At 34.0% G+C, this 22,272-nt stretch overlaps 1 protein-coding gene across 5 annotated transcripts in view; it reads right to left on the bottom strand.

Annotated features, from left to right (window-relative positions):
• The window catches only part of USP34 (ubiquitin specific peptidase 34), a 251,930-nt gene that overhangs the window by 80,729 nt on the left and 148,929 nt on the right, over window positions 1–22,272 (bottom strand). For all 5 annotated transcript variants that reach the window (XM_046661136.1, XM_046661132.1, XM_046661134.1 and 2 more), the window contains exons 28-38: window positions 22,075–22,175; window positions 21,646–21,855; window positions 18,204–18,329; window positions 16,863–16,985; window positions 16,638–16,721; window positions 15,287–15,373; window positions 8,331–8,531; window positions 5,162–5,244; window positions 1,853–1,893; window positions 1,584–1,708; window positions 162–314 (exon numbers count right to left, since the gene is read on the bottom strand). In XM_046661136.1, the coding sequence (XP_046517092.1) occupies window positions 162–314; window positions 1,584–1,708; window positions 1,853–1,893; window positions 5,162–5,244; window positions 8,331–8,531; window positions 15,287–15,373; window positions 16,638–16,721; window positions 16,863–16,985; window positions 18,204–18,329; window positions 21,646–21,855; window positions 22,075–22,175 (1,334 nt within the window). The remainder of the gene's footprint in view (window positions 1–161; window positions 315–1,583; window positions 1,709–1,852; window positions 1,894–5,161; window positions 5,245–8,330; window positions 8,532–15,286; window positions 15,374–16,637; window positions 16,722–16,862; window positions 16,986–18,203; window positions 18,330–21,645; window positions 21,856–22,074; window positions 22,176–22,272) is intronic.

The following is a 22,272-nucleotide window of genomic DNA, read 5'->3' as shown; positions in this document are numbered from 1 at the left end:
ATGCTGTCACTTTAAGAACTATATAACTACTATCCTCTTGGTAAATACTACATACAGTAAACAAGTACTCAAAATTACCATGAGGGTATAATACAATGATAAACTTGGGGCAAAGGAAATTGCAGAAACAGAAACCACTCTTGAACATAGTAAAACCTTACCCTGATAGGTTTGAGTGCTTGAGCATCAGGAAGAAATTTCAACAATGTTGAGGCAGCCAATAGCAGAAAAGAGCGATTGATTGAGTCTCCTCCATCCAGCCCTGACAGAGATAACTTATAAAGACCATTGCAAGACTCATGACGGACTGCAGTCTAAATGAAAAAGCAAGTTCCAAAGATAGTCTGAGTAAGTACTAAAAAGTTAATCTTAAGTTAATACGTTGGCAGAAATAACATGTTAGGTTGTCCCTTTAGTAACATATTTTAAAATGCAATGTTCTGATCACACCATCATACATGTAATAATATGATCAAATAAACTACCCCAAAGTATAAAGTAACATGTAAAAACGTATTTTAGAAATTCCCAAATACATCCATAAAAACAAACCAAATAAACACGATGAAAACAGACAAATACAAAAGGGATTGAGGAGAGGGTATTCAAAATAATTTATTTACACAATTAAGTAACAGGATAAAATATTCTCAGAACTAGAAGCAACTTAGAAAGTACTTAAACTAGAACATTTTACAGATTCTAAGGGACTTGCCCAAATGTCACAGTGGTTACCTGGGACACAGTCAGCAAAAGAACACACATGCATTCAATTCAGAGCTAACAAAATTAGACACTGCTGTCTAAAAAAGGAGTGACTATCGGAGTGGCCCTGTGGCTGAGTAGTTAAGTTTGCATGCCCCGCTGCAGTGGCCCAGGGTTTCAGTGGTTCAAATCCTGGCTGCGGACATGGCACTGCTCATCAGGCCACGCTGAAGTGGCATCCCACATGCCACAACTAGAGGGACCCACAAATAAAAATACACAACTATGTACTGGGGGGCTTTGGGAGAAAAAGGAAAAATAAAATCTAAAAAAAAAGGCGTGACTATTATGGCTAAGTATATTAGTAACAGAGTGTTAGTACTGTTGCATTTAGGAACATGGTATGAGCAATAATCAAGATATGGTTAGTGAAAATTATATTGACCTCATTGGAATCAAAAGAAAATATATTCAACTTTTTAGTCTTTGTTGCATCTAAGGATATAATCTAATTAAATAGAAAAAGCAAAAGAAACTTCTAAAACATAAATTACCAAAATAAACGCTCAAGTCCTTCCCACTCCCTGGTAAAAAACAATAAAAAGAAAAACCCAAAGCAAAATAATCACTATGTAAACAAACATTTCAGAAAAAAGACCAATATGAATGCTACAGAATATTTAATATTCACACTTAAGTGTATATAGTTCAAAATACTCTAGATCTTAAAGGATTAAATAGGTACATTCTAGACAATGTGATGTATTTGTGGAATCAGGTCCATTTGTTTCCATTAGCTCTTTTACTTTTAGCAATGCTAATAATAGGAAAAAAATATGAAAAGTAAAAATAGTACTAATCTTCAATCTTTATCTTACCTCAGGAATAAGGAGGGTCAATTTCCTTAGCCAATCTTGTAAATGATCACTATCAGCAAGGCTAGATTTCACTAAAGAACAGCAATGAGCCCAACTCACCAACAGCCACATTGAATAATGTGAAACTAAAGAAAAATTAGAAAAAAATACGACTATAAGGTCTTGTGCTATAAAGAAAACACAATGTTCACTATTAAAGATATTATATATAAATGTATCTGGTTATCCAAATCCTTATCTATTAAAAATTAACTTTGTGAAACCCTTACCTTCATGTCTAGACCTGTGATCAGACTGAGCTTTCAAAACTCTGTAAAGTAAAAACACACCACCACCACCAATTAAAATCAGCAATGAATTTAAAATAGCTCAATTTATTATCACATATCCTTTCAACTTTATACAATTTCTGCCCAAAAAAGATTTAGATTTTAAGAAAGCTATTTTTCCTATAATATTTATCTTTTACTTAAAGAACCACAGGTAAAGTCTTATTACAGCAAACACCAAATGACTGTTCAGACTTAATAATCTGTTTATTAATTGACTGAATCCAATATTGATTGAAATAAGTGTACCCTCAAAAAGTGTTCATGATTTAGTTACTGGAGACATGTATTACAAAGAGAAAGGTTTATAACAGCTTAAAGTCTAAACTTCAAACTTCCCCCCGAAAAGAATCATACATTGACATGAAACGCCCTTCCTTTTTTATTGTTAATGCCAATTTCTATCAAGAACAGTTAAAAGCAAATTATTAAAAAGAAAATTAACAAATTTATTCTATCTTGTTTCATCTCTATTTTTCCCTGTGATACTTTTAGTAACTTCAATGAAAAAAGTATTACACCTCAATTTAAAAAAGACTAAAATTTCATTTTAACTAAAACCAATAAATAGGGATTTACTATTTGCCTTACAAATAAACTGTTAAAAAAAAAAGCACTGATCTCCAGTATCCTCACTATGTTTTAATAAATAAAACACCTTTCAAAATATCAAAAAGCAAGACTCATCCATAGTATTGATTTACAATAAGAGGTACTAATAAGTTAAAATGTATAAATCAAGTGTTTGGTCATATCTCACATTTAACTTTTACTACATTGGTATAATGCATTTAACTTTACCAAGAGCAACCTACCTATCTACCTTTTAAATCTGTATCATTACAAGATTTTTAATAAAACAGTCAAAAAGTTCATTCTAGCTTCCTTAAATTGATATACCTAGCACCTATGAACTGAAAGTAGGGGCTTATAAAAAGATAATGGCACAGGAACAAGTGCTGAGAAAACACGGGAATGGGGTAGGGGGAGCTCACATTACAAAGATTGTAATGAGTTCTTTAAGAATGGAACTGGTAGAATGAAAACAAGAATTGCCACAGAGTGAACCAGCTTGAACAGCAACAGCTGTTAACAAATCTGCATATTTATTTCTCATTGTGTGAGGTTAACAGTCAAGTGAACATTTCTTAATTCTAAAGAAATAAAAGCAGACTAAAGTAGTCATTGAATTGCCTTGTTAATTCAATATATTGTGGTGTGTGGGACAGTGAGGTAGAGTGTGTGTTAGAGGACAAGAAAGAGTTAAGAATTATTTAACTGGAGAGTAATTGGTGGTTGGGGTATAAAATGCATTTTATCATACAAATCAAGGGTATGTTATAGCACTTTCTTTGTTTCCCCACATTATCCATTCACAAGTTTTACAAACAATGAGGTAAGGTGCTTGGCACTGAAAATATGGTGACCAAAATCAGATATAGTTTATGCAGAATTTAAGTGTAGTGAGTTAAAGCAGATACTGATCAAGTAATGAACATGAATTCAATTGAGATAGACATTAAAGAAAGGCACACTAAAAAAGAAAGAATCTTAAAATAATCATACTATTTATATGCAACCATTGCCTATGAACATGACTTTTAAAAGCACCTAAAAACAGCTAATTAGATACTAGCAATACATAGGATAATCATTTGTAAAGGTGTTTACATTAGCTTTATAAATTATTTGAGGACAATGGCAAACTTCAGCCCAATATAATGCCTACAAAATACCTGGAAATTAATTTTATATACTTCAACATACTTTATGTGATTATTTAAGGCATACAACAAGGTAGCTATGCATTAGTCAGCCATTATCATACTTGAATTTCTATATTATTAAAATTTTGTACATTATTAAGAAGATCTCCAATGTAGCCCCAATATATGGGGTCATATTACACGTTTAAACTATATTCTTACACACGTATTTCCAGCTCTGTCCACTGAGGGCCTAGAAGCAAGGAAACACTAGTAACAATGAATACACCAAGCACCCATATTTTGGAGGTTCCCCACCAATAGGAACTAGCGCTTCTTAAGGAAATGGTTGATTCCAGGACTAAGACATGGAAACTACAAACCTAGAAGATCTTGCAGTGACAGGGAAAAAAAAAAGGGACTCCTCCTCTCCATCCCAAATAATGGGAATGTGTGAAAAGGACACATGAACAAGGCTGAAGAGGCCAACTCAGACATACGTTGACCAAAGTGAATAGTAATAGTAATAAATTGTAACAATAAACAAACAAAAAAATCCATGAATCCAAATTGATAGTAACTAAATAAATAAAAGGGAAGAAGAGAAAGCTCTTCTTCACAATAGGAGGTCAACTAATAAATGGAATGGTAAGAGTTAGAAAATCACTAGTTTTCAAATATTAAAATAATATTTAACTCAGGCAAGAATCATCACTGAACGCTGAAAATCAATGAGTGAACGTTTCATGAGGAGCAGGAAATTTAAGCAGTTGCAAAATATCTTCCCATAAGTTACTTTTAAAGGAAAAATCAGAAACCTTATTGTAGAGAAACCTGGAAGAAACCAGATTAACTGATCAAAATTAATATTACTAATAATGGGACAAACTGACATCCCCAGCATGTATTGGAAAAGACACATCACTTCTGGAGTATTCCTACCAAAATGTATAATCCGAATCTAATCATAAGGAACAATCAGGAAAACCTAAATTGAAAGGCAATTTATAAAATAATTGGCCTATACCACCCAGAAACGTTAGTATCATGAAAGAAAGGCTAAGAAAGTATCCCTGATTAAAGGAAATGGAAGAAACACAGTAGTACATGATTCTGGACCAGGATAACAATTGTTATAAAGAATATGAATAGAACAACTTGAGTATGGGTTATAGATTAGATATTATTCTATCAATGTTAGATTTTCTAAATTTTAAAATTTTATGCTAGATTAAGAGAACGTCCTTAATCTTAGGAGATACACATCAAAGTATTTATGAGTAAGTAGTCATGTCTGAAACTTACTGTCATAAGATTCAGGAGAGTATGCAAATAAATGCGTGTGCACAGACACACGGAAAATGCGCACTCATGATTACGAGATAAAAACTGGCAAAATTTTGGTAATATGCAAATCTAGATGAATGGCAGAGTCCATGAAAATGCCTTGATTTTTCTAAGTTTTAAATTTTTTCAAAATAAAATTTTAAGACACTATATTCTTACTACAAATACATATATAAATTATGTTAAAACTTCATACCTAGGAGCCAGATTATCATACGTATAAGCAACAGACATAAGTCGCTGAATCAAACTGGTTCCTTGGACAAGAACAAGAAATACCTTTAAAACAAAAACATTAAAAAAAAACTTTTAAATACACTAAAACACACAAAACTGCATTTTTAACCCAAGACTCCAAATTACTTTGATTTTTGTCTATGACAAGGTAAGAAATATCCTAGTAATGGCTATTTAAAAATACTGTAAAAATATCAAATACTAGAAAACTAGAATTTTGTAACCAAATTTAAGAGCAGCAACTTGAAAAAGAAAATAATGAAAATTTAGAAATACACAGGTAAAATTATTTTGTATATTGGATCCACAGATATTCTGCATGTCACTGGGTAAGAAAAATACTATATATTACATGTCAGTGTTCTGGGGAGGTGAGTGAGGAATAAAACATTTTTTACTTTTGAAATAAGAAAAATAGTCAACCAGTGGCAGATTCCTCAACCACCCGGAAATAAATATAAACAAGCAATATACAATATACCATGGATACAGAACATGATCCTGGATTAAATCCTGAGGTTCAAAGTTTAGTTTGCTAAATTTCAAGCTGCATGATTCTAACGAATACTTAATTTCTAGGTCCTAGTTCTTCATCCATATAATTTGCTAATTTAATAAAGGATCATTGAATCCCTTCTGCAGGTCGGAACCCACTCTGGGCCTTTATTTTTTAAGTCACTGTTCCAATCCTGGAGATGTTAGTCCAGTGCAGCAGATAACATAGAAAGCACTGTAACGTAAGTATATACAATGTGCCAAATAAGCAAAAGAAGGGAGCAACAACTAAACTTGTCCCAGGCAGAATCAGGAAAGCTTCAAGAAAAGCAATGTTGAGGCTGGAATTTGAAAGTTCAATTTGGAATCTGAACTTTCTAAAAGGCTATTAAGGAGAACAAATGAAATAATGCATGATAGTAAATTATTAAAAGAATTAGTGTTCTTCCTTACTATCTATAATATACCAAAATTGGATGATTTTTATCTCCAGAATTAGTGTAACAAAATTTTTTGTTGCCAAATAGCTTAGACGTACATACTAACCTCTAATTATTAAAATAAATAAACAAATGGAAAAATATGTATAGTCTGCCTCTTTTCTAAACTATAAAAAAGTAACACTGGGGGGCTGGCCCAGTGGCACAGTGGTTAAGTTCACACATTCGCCTTTGGCAACCCAGGGTTCACTGGTTCAGATCCTGGGTGTGGACCCTACTCGCTGCTTATCAAGCCATGCTGTGGAAGGCGTCCCACATATAAAGTAGAGGAAGATGGGCAAGGATGTTAGCTCAGGGCCACTCTTCCTCAGCAAAAAGAGGGGGATTGGAGGCAGATGTTAGCTCAGGGCTAATATTCCTCAAAAAAAAAAAAAAAAACGTAACCCTGGTATGTGCACAGAAAAAAACACTCCAGAAAGATACCACATAAAGCTATTAATGGTAGTCAACTACAACTGGGTGAAGGTTCACTTGTATATTCTGAATTATTTTCCATTACTATGTACTTGCATATATTTTTTAAAAAAACAAACCCATTATTTTTAAAACTCCATATATGTGTTTTACATGTATAATTACATGTATTTATATCATTAAAATGTCAAGAGGAAATCACTAATAAAAATCAAAAGCTTTAAAACTATTTAGTGAGTTGATGGAAAGGAGCACAAATGATTTGAGCTTTTGTATTATAATCTGGAAAGTTTATTCTGGGGAAAAAAACCCTGAAACATTACAGCAATGCAAGGTTTGGTCAGGCATTGCATAACAACATTTAGGTCAACAACGGACTGCATATATGATGGTGGTCCCACAAGATTAGTAGAATATAGCCTAGGTGTGTAGTAGGCTATACCTTCTAGGTTTGTGTAAGTACACTCTACGACTTTACGAAATTGCCTAATGATGCATTTCTTAGAACATAGTCTTGTCATTAAGCGATGCAAGACATTCGTTCACAGTATGCAACACTGTAGAATACATTTAGATCACAGTGAGTCTATTTTAATTGTATTAGCTGTAAATGATCTGGAATACTAGCACAGATCACTTTTCCCATTTAAATCCCAAAATTCCAATGGGAAATATGCTTCAGATTTTCATTTATACTAGTAGTTTCCAACCTATGTTCACCACAATATTTTTCTATCAGTAACAATTCATTACTCTGGTGTTTCTTGGGCAGGTATGAGGTGAGGTGTCATTCTCAAAAGGCTACTAAATGAGGAAGAGATGTCAATAAAAACTCGTCTTCATCTCTCCCCACTTCCCAGTTCACTGATGGAGACATCGGAAGGGCAAATATTTGATCACATGAATAACAGAATCCATAGTCAAAAAGAATTCTAAATTTACTGCTGGATTTGCTGGTTATTGTGCCATTTTCTTTCAGCTCTAAATCTACCATTCTATATACTTGCTCCGTGATGCTAGGGCTGGAACATGACAAACTAAATTCCTCCATTGCCAGCTGGCTTCCTATTAGGTTCTGTCAACCTGAGACAATAAAGAATATTTCCTTGCTTTTTCTGTTAGCATTGTTTCAGAAATATTTTACCCAGAAGAGGCAGTTGGTTTCAGAAACAGCAGAACCCTTTACTTAGAGGCCTAAACCCCAATTCAACAGGATCCCTCTTATAAGCTCATTTCTATTAACTCCAACCTTTTCCGTATGTTCCTCAACCCTAAGGGTAGTGAATGGTTACCTATCTAGGTTATCTCAACATTTTCTTTTTATATTTTTAGCCCTCCAACACATACACATAAAACAACTCTCTATTTTAAATTTTCTCTGTTGAAATACCTAGTGTTTGTTTTCCTGAACGGATACTGATACACTCAGTATTTAAAGTACTGAGTCCAAATAATGAACTCAATCCTATAGTTAGAAAACATTAAAATGGCATATAATTCATTCCTGCATTTTGCATGATGACGTGAAAAGCATTACTGCTTCATAAGTACTCCTGCTTTAAAACAGAAGCATCACTTCTGGTTTTAGGTCATATTGTGGTAATCTAGGATAGCATTTCTTAAGCATTGGTCTATTTCTTCACTTTGTAAAAACAAAAGCTCTCTTAAAACATAAACAGAATTCATTACTACAATTTAAGGTTAACGTCTGTACTTTACCTCTGTTAATCTTGGTATATGAAGACCCTTGGCATGATCACCAGCAGCCTTTCTTGATTTGCCAGGCCAGGTTCTTTTCCTATGGCTTTCTGCTATACCAGACCAGGCAAAGACATCATGATAAGCTAAATCCAAATCAGACGGATCTACTGCAAACTGGCATATTAACTTCAGCAAGCAAGCAAGACAGTCTAGCTGCCACTGTGGATAAGAAGAAAATGTCATTTCCCTATTTTCATTAATTTAACATGGCCACTATACAACCTGAAATTAAAGGCTAGAAAATAAAAGTAATTATAGCTAGTACTCAATCTATGTGGTACAGAAATTTTGCTGCTCATGTATTATGGTTCATTAACAATTCAATCTTATAAAAATGAAGAAAAGTATCTAGACACTAAGAAGATGTATTTAATGAAATGGAAATGACACTTGCATTTCTATCATGAAGGTATCACACTAACGCATGTGATAGAGAAAGACAACTTTTTAAAAAAATGCACTGCTCAGAAAGTACTGTGATTTTTAAAAAATTATTAAACTGCTAACAAAGATATCATTTACCCACCAATAAAATGAATTGAGAGACAAAATACTGTAAGTTGTTTCTCCACAAAAGTGACACATATTCTGAGGCCAAAGCAATTCTCACTAATTCTAGAAAGTAATTCAACTGAGAATTTTGCACTTTACATATGTACATTCAAAATGAAAAATAATTTTTCATAAAATATTAAGTAGTCTGAAAATTAAAATTTGTAATTGATTTAAATTTTTATATTAAACATTTTTAAATAAAACATTTCCTTTAAATAAATTAAGAACACCATGTATGTACAAAATGAGTTTCAGAGCTTTCTCTTCATGTTCTTTGTCCTCCTCTTTTCCATAACCACTGCCAAGTACTACAGCTACACCAGTATAATACCAGGAAATATAGCAGTTCTATATAGCTGATTTTCAAGAAAGGTACCAAGAAACTTCAGTGAGGAAAAAACAGTCTCTTTAACAAAAGGTGCCAGAAAAACTGGACAGTCATATGAAAAAAAATAAATAAAACCTCAACTTCACTCTACATATACAGAAGTTAACTCAAAATGCATCACAGACCTAAATGCAAAAGATAACTATAAAACTTAGAGGAGAAAAACCTTTGTGACCTTGGACAAAGATTTCTTAGATAGGATACAAATTTTGTTAGAATTAAAAATGTCTCCACTTAAAAGACATTGTCAATATAATAAAAATCCAAGTCACAAATTGAGTAAAATATTCCTACTACATACATCTGAGAAAGAAAAACTTGTCCAAATTGGTTAAGAAAAAACAAAGAAGTCAGCCCAAGATATGAAGAGATACTTACAAAAATAGATAAAAAGCATAGTCAATACAAAACTTATGGGACGCAGTGAAAGCAGTGCTAATGCAGAAATTTATAGCTATAAATGCTTACATTAAAAAAAGCAATAAAGATCTCAATCAACAATCTGACTTTACAACTTGAGGAACTAGAAAAAGAACAAATTAAACCCAAAGCTAGCAGAAAGAAGGAAATAATAAAATCAGAGGAGAAGTAAATGAAAAAGAGAATAGAAAAGCAATAGAGAAAAATCAATGAAAACAAAACTTAGTTCTTTGAAATGAACAACCACATTGACAAACCTTTAGCTAGAAGGACAAAGTAAAAAGAGAGAAGAGTGCAATTACTAAAATCAGAAATGAATGTAAGAATATTTCCACCAACTCTACAGAAATAAAGAGGATTTTAAGAGTACCATGAAAAATTGTACACCAAAAAACTGGATAACCTACATAAAATGGACAAATTCCTAGAAACACAAAACCTACCAAGACTCAATCACAAAAAAATAGAAAATCTGAACAGATCTATAACTAGCAAGGAGATTGAATCAGTAATCAAAAATCTCCCAACAAAGAAAAGTTCTGCACCTGACGGCTTCACTAGTTCATTCTACCAAACATCCAAAGAAGTAGTAATACCAATCCTTCTCAAATGTCTCCAAAAAACAAAGGAGGAAAGAACAATTTCTAATTCATTCTATCAGGCCAGTATAACCCCGATTCAAAGCCAGAAAAAGACACTTCAAAAATAGAAAACTACAGACCACTATCCCTTATGAACACTGATGCAGAAGTCCTCAACAAAATATTAGCAAACAGAATTCAGCAACATATTAAAAGGATTATACACCATGACCAAGTGGGATTTATTCTTCGAACGCAGGGATGGTTTGACACATGGGAATAAATGAATGTAATACTCCACATCAACAAAATGAAGGGAGAAGACCACACGATCATCTCAGTTGATACAGAAAAAGCATGTGACAAAATTTAACATCCTTTCATGATAAAAACACTCAACAAAATAGGAATAGAAGGAAGCTACCTCAACATAATAAAAGCCATGTATGAAAAATCCATAGTGAAAATCATACTCATTGGTGAAAGACTGAAAGAGTTTCCTCTAAGACAAGAAAAAAGGCAAGGATGCCAAGTTTCACCACTTCTATTCAACATAGTAATGGAAGTTTTGTACTGAGTAATTAAGCAAGAAAAAGAAATAAAAGGCATTCAAATTGGAAAAGAAGAAGTAAAATTATCTCTGTAGATAAAATAAGCTCGGACTCCAAAAAAAGGCTCTTAAAGCTACTCAGTAAATTCAGCAAAGTAGCAGGATACAAAGTCAACATAAAAATTTGGCTGCATTTATATACACGAACAATGAACAACATGAAAAGAAAATTAAAAAACAATTCCATTTACAATAGCATCAAAAATAATAAAATACTTAGGAATTAACCAAGGAGGTGAAAGACTTCTACAATGAAAACTACAAAACACTGCTGAAAGAAATTAAAGACATACATAAATGGAAACACATCCCATGTTCATGGATTGGAAAACTTAACATTATTAAAATATCAATACTACCCAAAGTGATCTACAGATTCAGTTCAATCGCTAACAAAATCCTAATGCTATTTTTTGCAGAAACAGAAAAACCCATCCTAAAATTCATACAAAATTGCAAGGGACCCTGAATAGCAAAATCAATCTTGAAAGAAAAGAACAAAACTGGCAGACTCACTCTTCCTGATTTCAAAACTTACTACAAAGCAGCAGTAATCAACACAGTGTGGTACTGGCATAAAGACAAGACATATAGACAAATGAATGACACAAAGAACCCAGAAATAAATCCTCACATATATGGTCAAACGATTTTTGACAAGGGGGCCACGACCATTAACGGGGGTGAAAGAATGGTCTTTTCAAGAAATGGTGCTGGAAAACCTGGATATCCGCATTCAAAAGAACAAAGTTGGACCCTTATTTAACACCCAATACAAAAATTAAATCAAAATGAATCAAGAACCTAATATAAGACCTAAAACAACAAAACACTTGAAAGAAAACATAGGATAAAAGCTTCACAACATTTGGCGATGATTTCTTGGACAGGACATCAAATGCACAGGCAACAAAAGAAAAAACAAACAGGACTGCATGAAAATTTACTAATTTTGTGCATCAGACGACAACACATAGATTAAAAAGACAACCTATAGAATGGGAGAAAAAATTGGCAAACTATATACCTGATAAATGACTAATATCCACAATATATAGAGAACTTGGAAAACTTAACAACAAAAAAACCCAAACAACTTGATTCAAAAACGGGCATGGAGTTGAACAGATATTTCTCCAAAGACATACAAATGGCCGATGAGAACGTGAAAAGATGCTCAACTTCACTAATCATTAAGGAAATGAAAGTAAAAACCACAATCTCACATCCATTAGGATGGCTACCATCAAAAAACCAGAAAATAAAAGTGCTGGTGAAGATTCAGAGAAATCGGAACCCTGTGCACTGTTGGTGGGAATGTAAAATGGTATAGCTGGTGTGGAAAACAGTATGGCAGTTCCTCAAAAAGTTTAAAATAGAATTACCATATGACCCAGCAATTCCACTCCTCGGTACATACCCAAAAGAATTCAAAGGAGAGTTTCAAATATATTTGTATACCCACGTCCACAGCAGCACTATTCACAATAGTTAAAACATAGAAGCAATCCAAGTGTCCATCAAAGGATGAATAGATAAGCAAAATGTGGTATATATACACAATGGATATTATTCAGCCTTAAAAAGGAAGGAAATTCTGCAATACGCTACAAGGATGGTACTTGAGGGCATTTTGCTCAGTGAAATAAGCCAGTCACAAAAAGACAAATATTTCTGATTCCACTTACATGAAGTACTTAAGAGCAGTCAAAACCACAGAGACAGAAAGTACAATGGTAGTTGCCTCAGGCTGGGGGGAGGGAACGATTGGGGAGTTATTGTGAACGTATTTAATACCACAGAACCATACACTTAAAAATGGTTAAGATGATAAATTTTGTGTTACATGTATTTTACTACAATTGAAAAAGAAAAAACGGGGGCTGGCCAAGTGGCTTAGTGGTTACATTTGCCGCCTCCACCTTAGCAGCCCAGCGTTCACAGGTTCGCATCACAGGCGTGGACATACACACTGCTCATCAAGTCATGCTGTCATGGTGTTCGACATACAAAATAGAGGAAGATAGGTACAGATGTCAGCTCAGGGACAATCTTCCTCAAGCAAAAAGAGCAAGATTGGCAACAGATGTTAGCTCAGGGCCAATCTTCCTCACCAAAAAAAACAAATCATGGTCAATAAGCACAAGAAAAGATGCTCAATATCACTAATCATCAGGGAAGGACAAGGCAAAACCACCATCAGATAATACCACATACCCACTAGAATGGCTCAAATGAAAAAGTGGTGACCCTGGATAATATACTACTTTCAAAAGTAAACCTTGAAAGCATTATGCCAAGTGAAAGAAGCCAGTCACAAAAGCCTATATATATATATAGTATCATCCCATTTACATGAAATGTCCATAAAGACAGAAAGTAGATTAGATTGGTTTTTGCATAGGACTGAAGCATTTGGGGGGAAAATGAGGGAGGGGTGATTGCTAATGAGTACGGAGTTTCCTTCTGGATTGATGAAATTGTTCTGGAATTAACACCGTGGTAATGGTTGCAAAACTTTGTGAATATACTAAAAATCACTGATTTTTACTTTTAAAAGGGTGAATTTTATTGTACGTGAATTATATCTCAAAAAGTTTAATTTTAAAAATATAATTCAACTAAGTTCATTTAAAAAGGGGAAAAATAAAATCGGTTAATAAACAAGAATGATTCTGAATTTACAATTATTTTATAACATATTAAGAGAGATGCATTATAAATAGGGGATATCAGTTGACTTGAAAGCTCTGTGTCTTAGGCATGTTTGGCATGTCAGGCATTGCCAGAGTACAATGTAACACATATGGCAGTAAAATTTTCTTACTAGTAGTACTTCATAAAAGTATCCACAATTTCAAAGGAAACAAAGAGAGAAAAGCTTTGGCACATGATTCCCTGTAACTTCATTCAAAACTAAACTTAGAGCAGTTTATAAACAAAATTCCTGTAAATGACACATTAACTACTCATTAAAGATGTTAAAGTCTCTCACTTTGCCAGAGAACTAAAAGGCACCTTATAATTCTGAGGGATTAATGGAACAACAAAAACATGTCTAATAAAACACGACAGACATTTGAGTTATAAGACATAGAATTACAACAATTAATTATTGTAGTAGAGGTATCTATTGTAAAAAGGAAAATATCTGTAGTAAAAGAAAAATGGAAAAAACAAGTATTGCAATGAGTGGTAAGATTAACAAAATTTTGGCAGACAGCACTATGTTTTCTAAATGTTATTTTCTCTCATTAACTTTTTAGACATACTAGTATTTGATACCAAATCAAGAACACATGAGTTCTAGGTTCCAAGGTAATTCTAAAGAACAAGTAACTAAGAAATTAGTATTCAAAAGGGATGTTTGATAACGCTACTCTGCTTTGTTGGAGGTCAGGAAATGGAGAATCCTTTCCCTTTAGTTAAAAACTGCATTGTGCAGGGGCTGGCCCCGTGGCCGAGTGGTTAAGCTCGCGCGCTCCGCTGCAGGCGGCCCAGGTGTTTCGTTAATTCGAATCCTGGGCGCGGACATGGCACTGCTCATCAGACCACGCTGAGGCAGCGTCCCACACGCCACAACTAGAAGAACCCACAACGAAGAACAACGAAGAATACACAACTATGTACCGGGGGGGCTTTGGGGAGAAAAAGGAAAAAATAAAATCTTTAAAAAAAAAAAAAAAAAAAAACTGCATTGTGCAGTTTGGTATATAGCATTATGAATTTTTTAATATTCCACAAGCAATTTTATTTTCCTATTATAGAACAATGCTTCTTCAAGTTGATAGTGGTAAAGTACCACTTTTAAAACTCCCATTTTGTTGGGGACTGATAATTTTGTAAAATACTGTAAAAAATACTGCAGCAATGTCCAATTGCTATAAAAATTTCTAAAGGCTTACTCTAATTTCTATACCTATTTCACTGCAGACCAGTCACAAATGGCCTGGAAGATATATTTTTGAGTAGTACTGCTATAAAGGAAGAAATGGTCAAAACAAAATGAAAAAGGATGTTTTGAAAAAAATTGAAGATGAGGTTTCTTAAAAAGCATCTATACTTTACTATATAAATATTAGTATATACTTTATCAACCTAAAGGAAAAACGTTTATGAATCAGCCATGGTTCAGAGTCATTGATTTTTAGCACTTAAAAATTTTTAACAGAGTTGACATGGAGAACTCCTAATGCATAACCGGTTTATGAGACTTTTTTTTAATTTATTTTTACTGTACTCCATACTTTCCTTTACTACAATGAAGTATGTAGCAAAAGTTATACTTGCTAATGGGAAATGGAAGTGCTTAAAATGGAATAACTACTGTAACTGGTTGAAACAGTGATTTTTTACTTACCACAGTCCAAGATTCCTGCTCCTTAGGCTCCAAAATTCCAGAATTAAAAATTTCTAATAACTGTTGAAGCCCTCCGGCAGCAACAAACTGTAAGCAATTGTGAGAGTAATGGTAAGAGAAAAGCAGCTATAAAATGTAACAAAGACTCGCTTTTTGACTCACTGGATGTGTGTATGCACGTGTGTGTATAAAATAGCGTATACAAGGCTCAGCCCTGTGGCTGAGTGGTTAAAGTTCCACGTGTTTTGGCAGCCTGGGTTCACTGGTTCAAATCCCAGGCAGGGACCTACTCCACTCAGCAGCTATATGGTAGAGGTGTCCCACATACAAAAAAGTAGAGGAGGACTGGTACAGATGTTAGCTTAAAGCTAATCTTCCTCAAGCAAAAAAAGAGGAGGATTGGCAAAAGATGTTAGCTCAGGGCGAATCTTCCTCAGCAAAAAATAAATAAAATAGCATATACAGTCATGCATCACTTAACAACAGGGATACATCCTGAGAAATGCATCATTGGGTGATTTTGTCACTATGCAAACTTTATAGAGTATACTTACATAAACTTAGATGGTATAGCCTACTACACCCCTGGGCTTTATGGAACTATACACTAATCTTATGGGACCACTGTCATATATGCAGTCCATCATTGACCGAAACATCATTATCTGGTGCAGGACTATATCCTTCATTTAGCAAATTACTCTTTGATTTAAATAATCAAAATGCGGGCCAGCCCTTGGTCGAGTGGTTAAGTTTGCATGCTCCACTTCAGTGGCCCAGGGTTTCACCAGTTTGGATTCTGGGCGGGGATGTGGCACCACTCACCAAGCTATGCTGAGGCAGTGTCCCACACAGCACAACGAGAAGGACCTACAACTAGAATATACAACTATGTACTAGGGGTCTTCGGGGAGAAGAAGAAGAAGGAAAAAAAAAGAAGACTGGCAACAGATGTTAGCTCAGGTGCCAATATTTAAAAAAATTTAAAAAAATAATCATAATGATTTCCATAAAAAGTAATAACGTACAGCCTACTTTCAAGAATTTTTCTTGAAAAGTTATTGCAAAAACCTATAAACATATCTATATTCCATTAACCATTTAATGCCAGATGATGATGTGTCCTAACACAGTATTCCAATGGGGGGAAAAATATTAAGTGCTAAAAACAGAGGCACAAACACATTAAATAATCTCAGCTTATTATTGTGATTTAGAGTAACATATCATTTTTAAAGTATGCGTTAATAGTAAACTAGTTTAAAACCAATTAATAATTGTGGTACCTACTTTTGGAAAATTAGAGATAAATTATTTTTATCAATACACTGCAAAACACATATGATCAAACCTTGCAACTCCAGGAATTTTTACTATTTTCCACTTGATCCTCACTTGAATCATCTGAATCTGGATAAAGATCACTGTAACTCCCCTGTGGGAACGGCAAAAAATAAAAAAATAAGGGAAGGCGGCAGCTGAAAAAAGTTATTCTAGAATTAAAGGATAACATACACTCAAATTTTGCTCCAGAGAGAATACAAACATTTAATGATAATAACAGAAATGCAATTACCGTTGATTCTCTCCTTATTCTTCTGTTAGGTTTTCCCAGTGCTTCAATAATTTCCAGGGCATATAATAGTTTGTGAGCACTCTTAATTTTGAGCAGTTCTTTCCAATTAAGTCCATCATTACTCTTAAGTTAAAAAAAGAAAAACATATTTTTCTCAAGCCAATTTACTAAGGGAATCTCCTCCCCCCAAAATTTAAAGAAATTGATACTATATAAAAACTCAAATAATTACATATACACTGAAATATATTCAAACACGTGAAGATCAATTACATAATCAGTACTAATGGTATGCTTACAACACCAATTATTCATTAAATTTTGTTAAAATAAAATTAATACAAAAACAGCAGCACAGAAAAAAATTACATCTTCTTAACCTTCACGACAGTTGAGGCAATTTACCATCTTCCCAACAAAAAAACATTGTAGCCTAGATGAATGTGTGAACTTTTCAGGATATGTAAGTAGTAAAGTCTACATTTAATTCTTACTTATGGTTAAGTTACACCCACCTATTTAAAAATCACACACAAACACATAAATTTTAAAATATTGTTCTTTTCTACTCCCAACTTATGAAATTATGTTATGCACACTTAATATGCATCTTTGACAACAGTATTATTATTAGAGCTACTCTGAGTCATCAACTACTCTTTTCCAGGCCCACCTTCTTCACTTTTAAGTCATTTCAGATATAGGACTTTCTGAAGTCACAATGACAAAGTCTCAAATCACAGATAACCACTCCCCTAACATTAGGACATTTTTTACCCCATTGATGTTCTACTTGTATCTCTACAAAGTAACCCCTTCTTATATAGCCTGTAAAAAATAATCTCTAATTTTAACAGATGTCTTTACAAAGATACATAACACAACACAGGTGAGACCATGCCACTATGGGAAAATTAACAAATATATATAAAATTTCTTTGCGTCATTTTCCCCTACTTCTATCATTTGACGTGTATAAGCATCCAAAAAGAGCATTGATGCAGGTCATTAAACCACAGTGTATTTTCTCTAAACATTACTTTTTGTTGTCAAAAACAAAACAATACTCAGAATACAAGAAGAAAAAACACTAAAAAGGCAGCAAATCCATATTTTCTCAAGTTAATTTTAGAAAACGTCTTTGCCTTGTAGTATTTAGCCTATATTCTTCAACCTCACTAATAATTAAATAAATCAATATTAAAATAAACTGGCACATTTTATCTACTAAATGGGCAAAATTTTACTGAGGATATAGGTCAATAAGCAATCTCATACACTGCCAGTAGGAAAGTAAACTGTACCATCCTCCAGGAGAGTAAAAAGATTTTGTGGGCTTACCTGTTCCTCTGAGATATTCTGGAACGCCATCAACATGTTAGGGCATGTAGGAAGAAGCATCAGTAGCTCCCATACACGCCTAGAGAGATTTTCTGCATGAAGATGAAGTTCTTCACATCTTAAGCTCTACACAAATAAGAACAAGTGCTTATCAAGACAGATCAGTAAAAAAAATTCCAAACTTAAGTTCAACATTTTTACATAAAATCATTACTTATCAAATTTGATAATATTTTTTAGTTTTACTTTAAGAGTGAGAAACCATTTGTTACATGGTAAATACATTTATCCAATAAATTAACAGTTATATCAAAGTACTGGTTTTCAACTTGTTATTATTGAACTCTTTTCTGGAAAAAAAAAGTGACCTCTAAGTCTGACCACTTTCCTCAGGAAACTTCTCAAATAGAACTGAAAATGTCTGTTTTATAAAGCCATTCAAGTAAATTTCAATAAGACTGTCATCTGTTTCCTCTTTGCAGGTCACTATTCTAAGGATGACAAAGACTTAGTGAATTAAATCCTTGACCTCATATTTGGGAAAAGAGTACACTTGTTTCTCTTATTTTGCTAATCTATACTTTATTTTCCAGACAAGCAGAGATTAAGAGGAAAGCAAACAATTTTAAAGAATCTACTTTCTTCCATGATCATTTGTTAAATTTGAACTGTGTAAGGTGCTGAGATAATAGCAAGCTAAAGAATGTTTCAGAAAGTATGTAAGAAATAGATTTTTTTTAAATTAAAGGATAACCCCAAGAGGTAAACAAACAGCAAAAGCTAAAATGTATAGTTTTGGAATTTTCCACAGAATATGAATTCATATATTATTCCACTACTGTTGCTGTCATAATTATTTTTTGGTATAATATAATCTAAGAGATGCGAAAGGAATCTTCTATACACCCATAAAAAGTAATTTAATTCTTTTGTATAATAGTATAAAGCTAGTATTTTGAAGGTGAGGGAATTTTAGAGATGGAGTTTCAAGGTAAACTTTGCTTTTCACAACACTGATGAAGAAAGAAAAGCAACCCAAGTAACATTTTTGGGTTAGTTGGGGAAATGGCACTGAGAGTTCTTCAGTAAAATAGAATTCACTCCTTTGTAAATACCCAGTAAAGAAAAAACAACAACAACAAAAGAGTAAGACTGAACTCTGTGCAAAAAAATGATATGAAGAAAAAGAAATCTCCTAAGTGTACACAACTATGTTATATGTTATGGCTGAAAGGCCCTACAACATGGGTCACACAAAGTGAAGACCTTTATTCTTAATTTTTTTGTAACCCTCTTCAAGGCTGAACTAGTCTTGTACAACAAAGAAACCCCACATCAACAATGGCACACTTGTAACAAACAACATTCAGTAAAGTATCTGCTAAAAAATGAATGCTCGTCTGGTTTAGGCCTCACGTGGACTACTACAATGGCCTATTAACTGGTCCTCCTACCTCTGGTTTTTTGTTTTCTCTAATACATCCTCCACACTAACACCTAAACTTTGTTTCTAAAAGCCCAGAAAAGATCTCATTTTGTTCTTTTAAAACTTTCCAAGATGATGGCAATCCATTTTACAATGAATAAAAATCTCATACGATCCTTTGCGATATAGGTTATAATCTCCCTTTGTGTCCTTATATTTGAATTACACTACCAGTAATGTAATTCTGGTGATTTGTAACTACTAATGTAGTTACTGGTAATTTGCACTACCAGTTTTTCAAACATGTCATTCACTTTTCTGTGAATCTTTACTGTTTTTCTTTACTCTTATCAGCAGCTGGACACAATATAACAAATCCCCTTTTGCAAAAATCTTCCCCCAATTTTTGCTCCCTCCCGTATGTTCCTATAACACACTGCACAGAACATTAGCACTCTCCAGAAAACTGGGGAATTCTTATAACTATCTTTCTCTCTTAAAATGCCACTTCACTGCTGACATAAAGTAAAAGGTCATTGAGTATTTGTGGCATAAAGGTGAGGAAATGGAGGCTCACGGGCATCTATTATTGATTATTCTGCTTTGTTCAACAAAAGGCAGAGGTCTTAGGAATCTAAGAATATGCTGCCACAAGAGAAAACAGGGGAACAGAGGACTCAATAGCAGCTACCACTGAATCCATGATCAAACACATTTTAGAAACATGGAAAGAAATCACTAGCGTTCTTAGGAAAGAGAGAGCATAACAGCAGCCTAAAATAAAGCACCACCATTTTATTTGCCACTCAATCTCAAAATAATGAGTCATTGAATTAGGTACATCAATGAACAACATCTTAGGATAAACCTATTTAAAGGCATTAAAAAAACAGTCAGTGGACTGAAAATAATTCCTTTAGGTGATCTCATACACAGTCTCGACTTTAACACCATCTTTATAGTCGATTAACGCACACAAACTTATTTCTTCCAGACCAAATCTCTTCTCTGAGTTTCTAACGCATATCCAATTGCTTACCTGACAGCCCCACTTGATGTCCCAGAGGCATTCATTCTTCTTCATCTCAAAAGGAATCCACCCCGTTGCTCAAGCCAAAAACTTGGATGCCGTCTCCGTTTTCCTTTTTCCTGAGCCCAAGTCTCTCCCTACTCCTAATCCAAGCCACCACCAAGTTATACTATTTTCCCGTACTGTCCATTTAATTGATTTTCACTGCCACTATTCTATTCCAGGGCAGTCAGCTCTTCCTTGGACTACTGCATTAGGTTCCTTACTGCTTTTTCTGTTCTTGCCAAACAAACCTATTACCTTTAAAACAAAACTCAGAACATGTCTCTTCCTCTGCCTAAACTACTTTAATGCTGTCCACTTTACTTTGAGTAAAACAGAAACAGCTTGAAATGGCCAGTTTGGCTCTGCTTATCTTTCCAATCTCATTCCTCTCATTCCACTCTCTCACCACTCCCATTCTACTCACTAGCTCTCTAACAATTTCTGGATCTGCCTAACTCCTTCTTGTATCAATGGCTTCAGGAATCAGATTATTCTATACAAATCATTCCTCATTCTCTTGATTTAGTCGACTCCTTTTCATCCTTCTAGCTCAGATTATATATGGTCTCCCTCAGAGAAACCTTCCCTGATCAAATAATATATAAATGGGTCTGTATCACCACCTCCTAATGATGGTATGTCATGTTTCAGTCTTAGCAGCTATTTCTATCTGAAACTGTTAGTTCTTGAAACTATTTATCTGTTAAGCATGTCAATTATTTGTCTTTCCCACTGGATTCAGTGAAGGCTGAAACTCTGACTATTTTGATCCTTGTAAAACAATACTTAAAACAGTATGCCTGGATCTTATTAGGCACTTAAATAGCTAATGAATGAATAAACGGGTTCCTAGGTTTTACTGCTCTTAAGAGTTTACTGAGAAAATTATTTTCCACTCAACAGAAGGACAAGACTTTGTGAAAATGAAATGATATAGTTACCTCACTGTCTTCCACTGCCACTTTTCCTGAGGGTGGTTTAAATGACGCAAGCATCTCTAATAAATCAAAAAGAGTAGTTAAATGAGGTTCTTGTAAAAGCAAAAGCATCGGAATGTTGTCCTTCTGAGGGGGTGGTAGGCAGGACGCTGGCAGCTGAACACCTTCCCCTTTCCGTTCTCTCCTTGGTGCACCCAAAGACACAAATACCATCTACAAAAATTGGAGCAATGGGCGGGGGCGGGGGGGAGACAGAACAACACATAATTAGATATATCAAGTTTTTGGTTAAATAAAGTATAAAATAACTCCACCTATAACTTTAATATAACAAAAGCAGTAGGAATTGCTTTTGAACCACACTTTCAACTATTCAACTGTTTACTATAACAGTCAATAGACAATTAAAGTTCAAACTACACTTATGTGTACCTGCATATCCTTAAAACCAAGCTCATGAAGTGCTTTTTCATCATAATCTGTCGTTAACTCATGTCCAGATGAAATCATCCTGACAGGTCCCATAAGGCCTCCTTAAAAACAGCAGAAAAGGTAGGTGAACATTTTAAAGAGTTAACTTATTTGATGACATGAATACACAGCTATAGCAATGAATTTCACTGGACTACT

The sequence above is a fragment of the Equus quagga genome, chromosome 5 (genome assembly GCF_021613505.1).
Source record: "Equus quagga isolate Etosha38 chromosome 5, UCLA_HA_Equagga_1.0, whole genome shotgun sequence".
NCBI lineage: Eukaryota > Metazoa > Chordata > Mammalia > Perissodactyla > Equidae > Equus > Equus quagga.
This window is presented reverse-complemented; position numbering and strand designations above follow the sequence as displayed.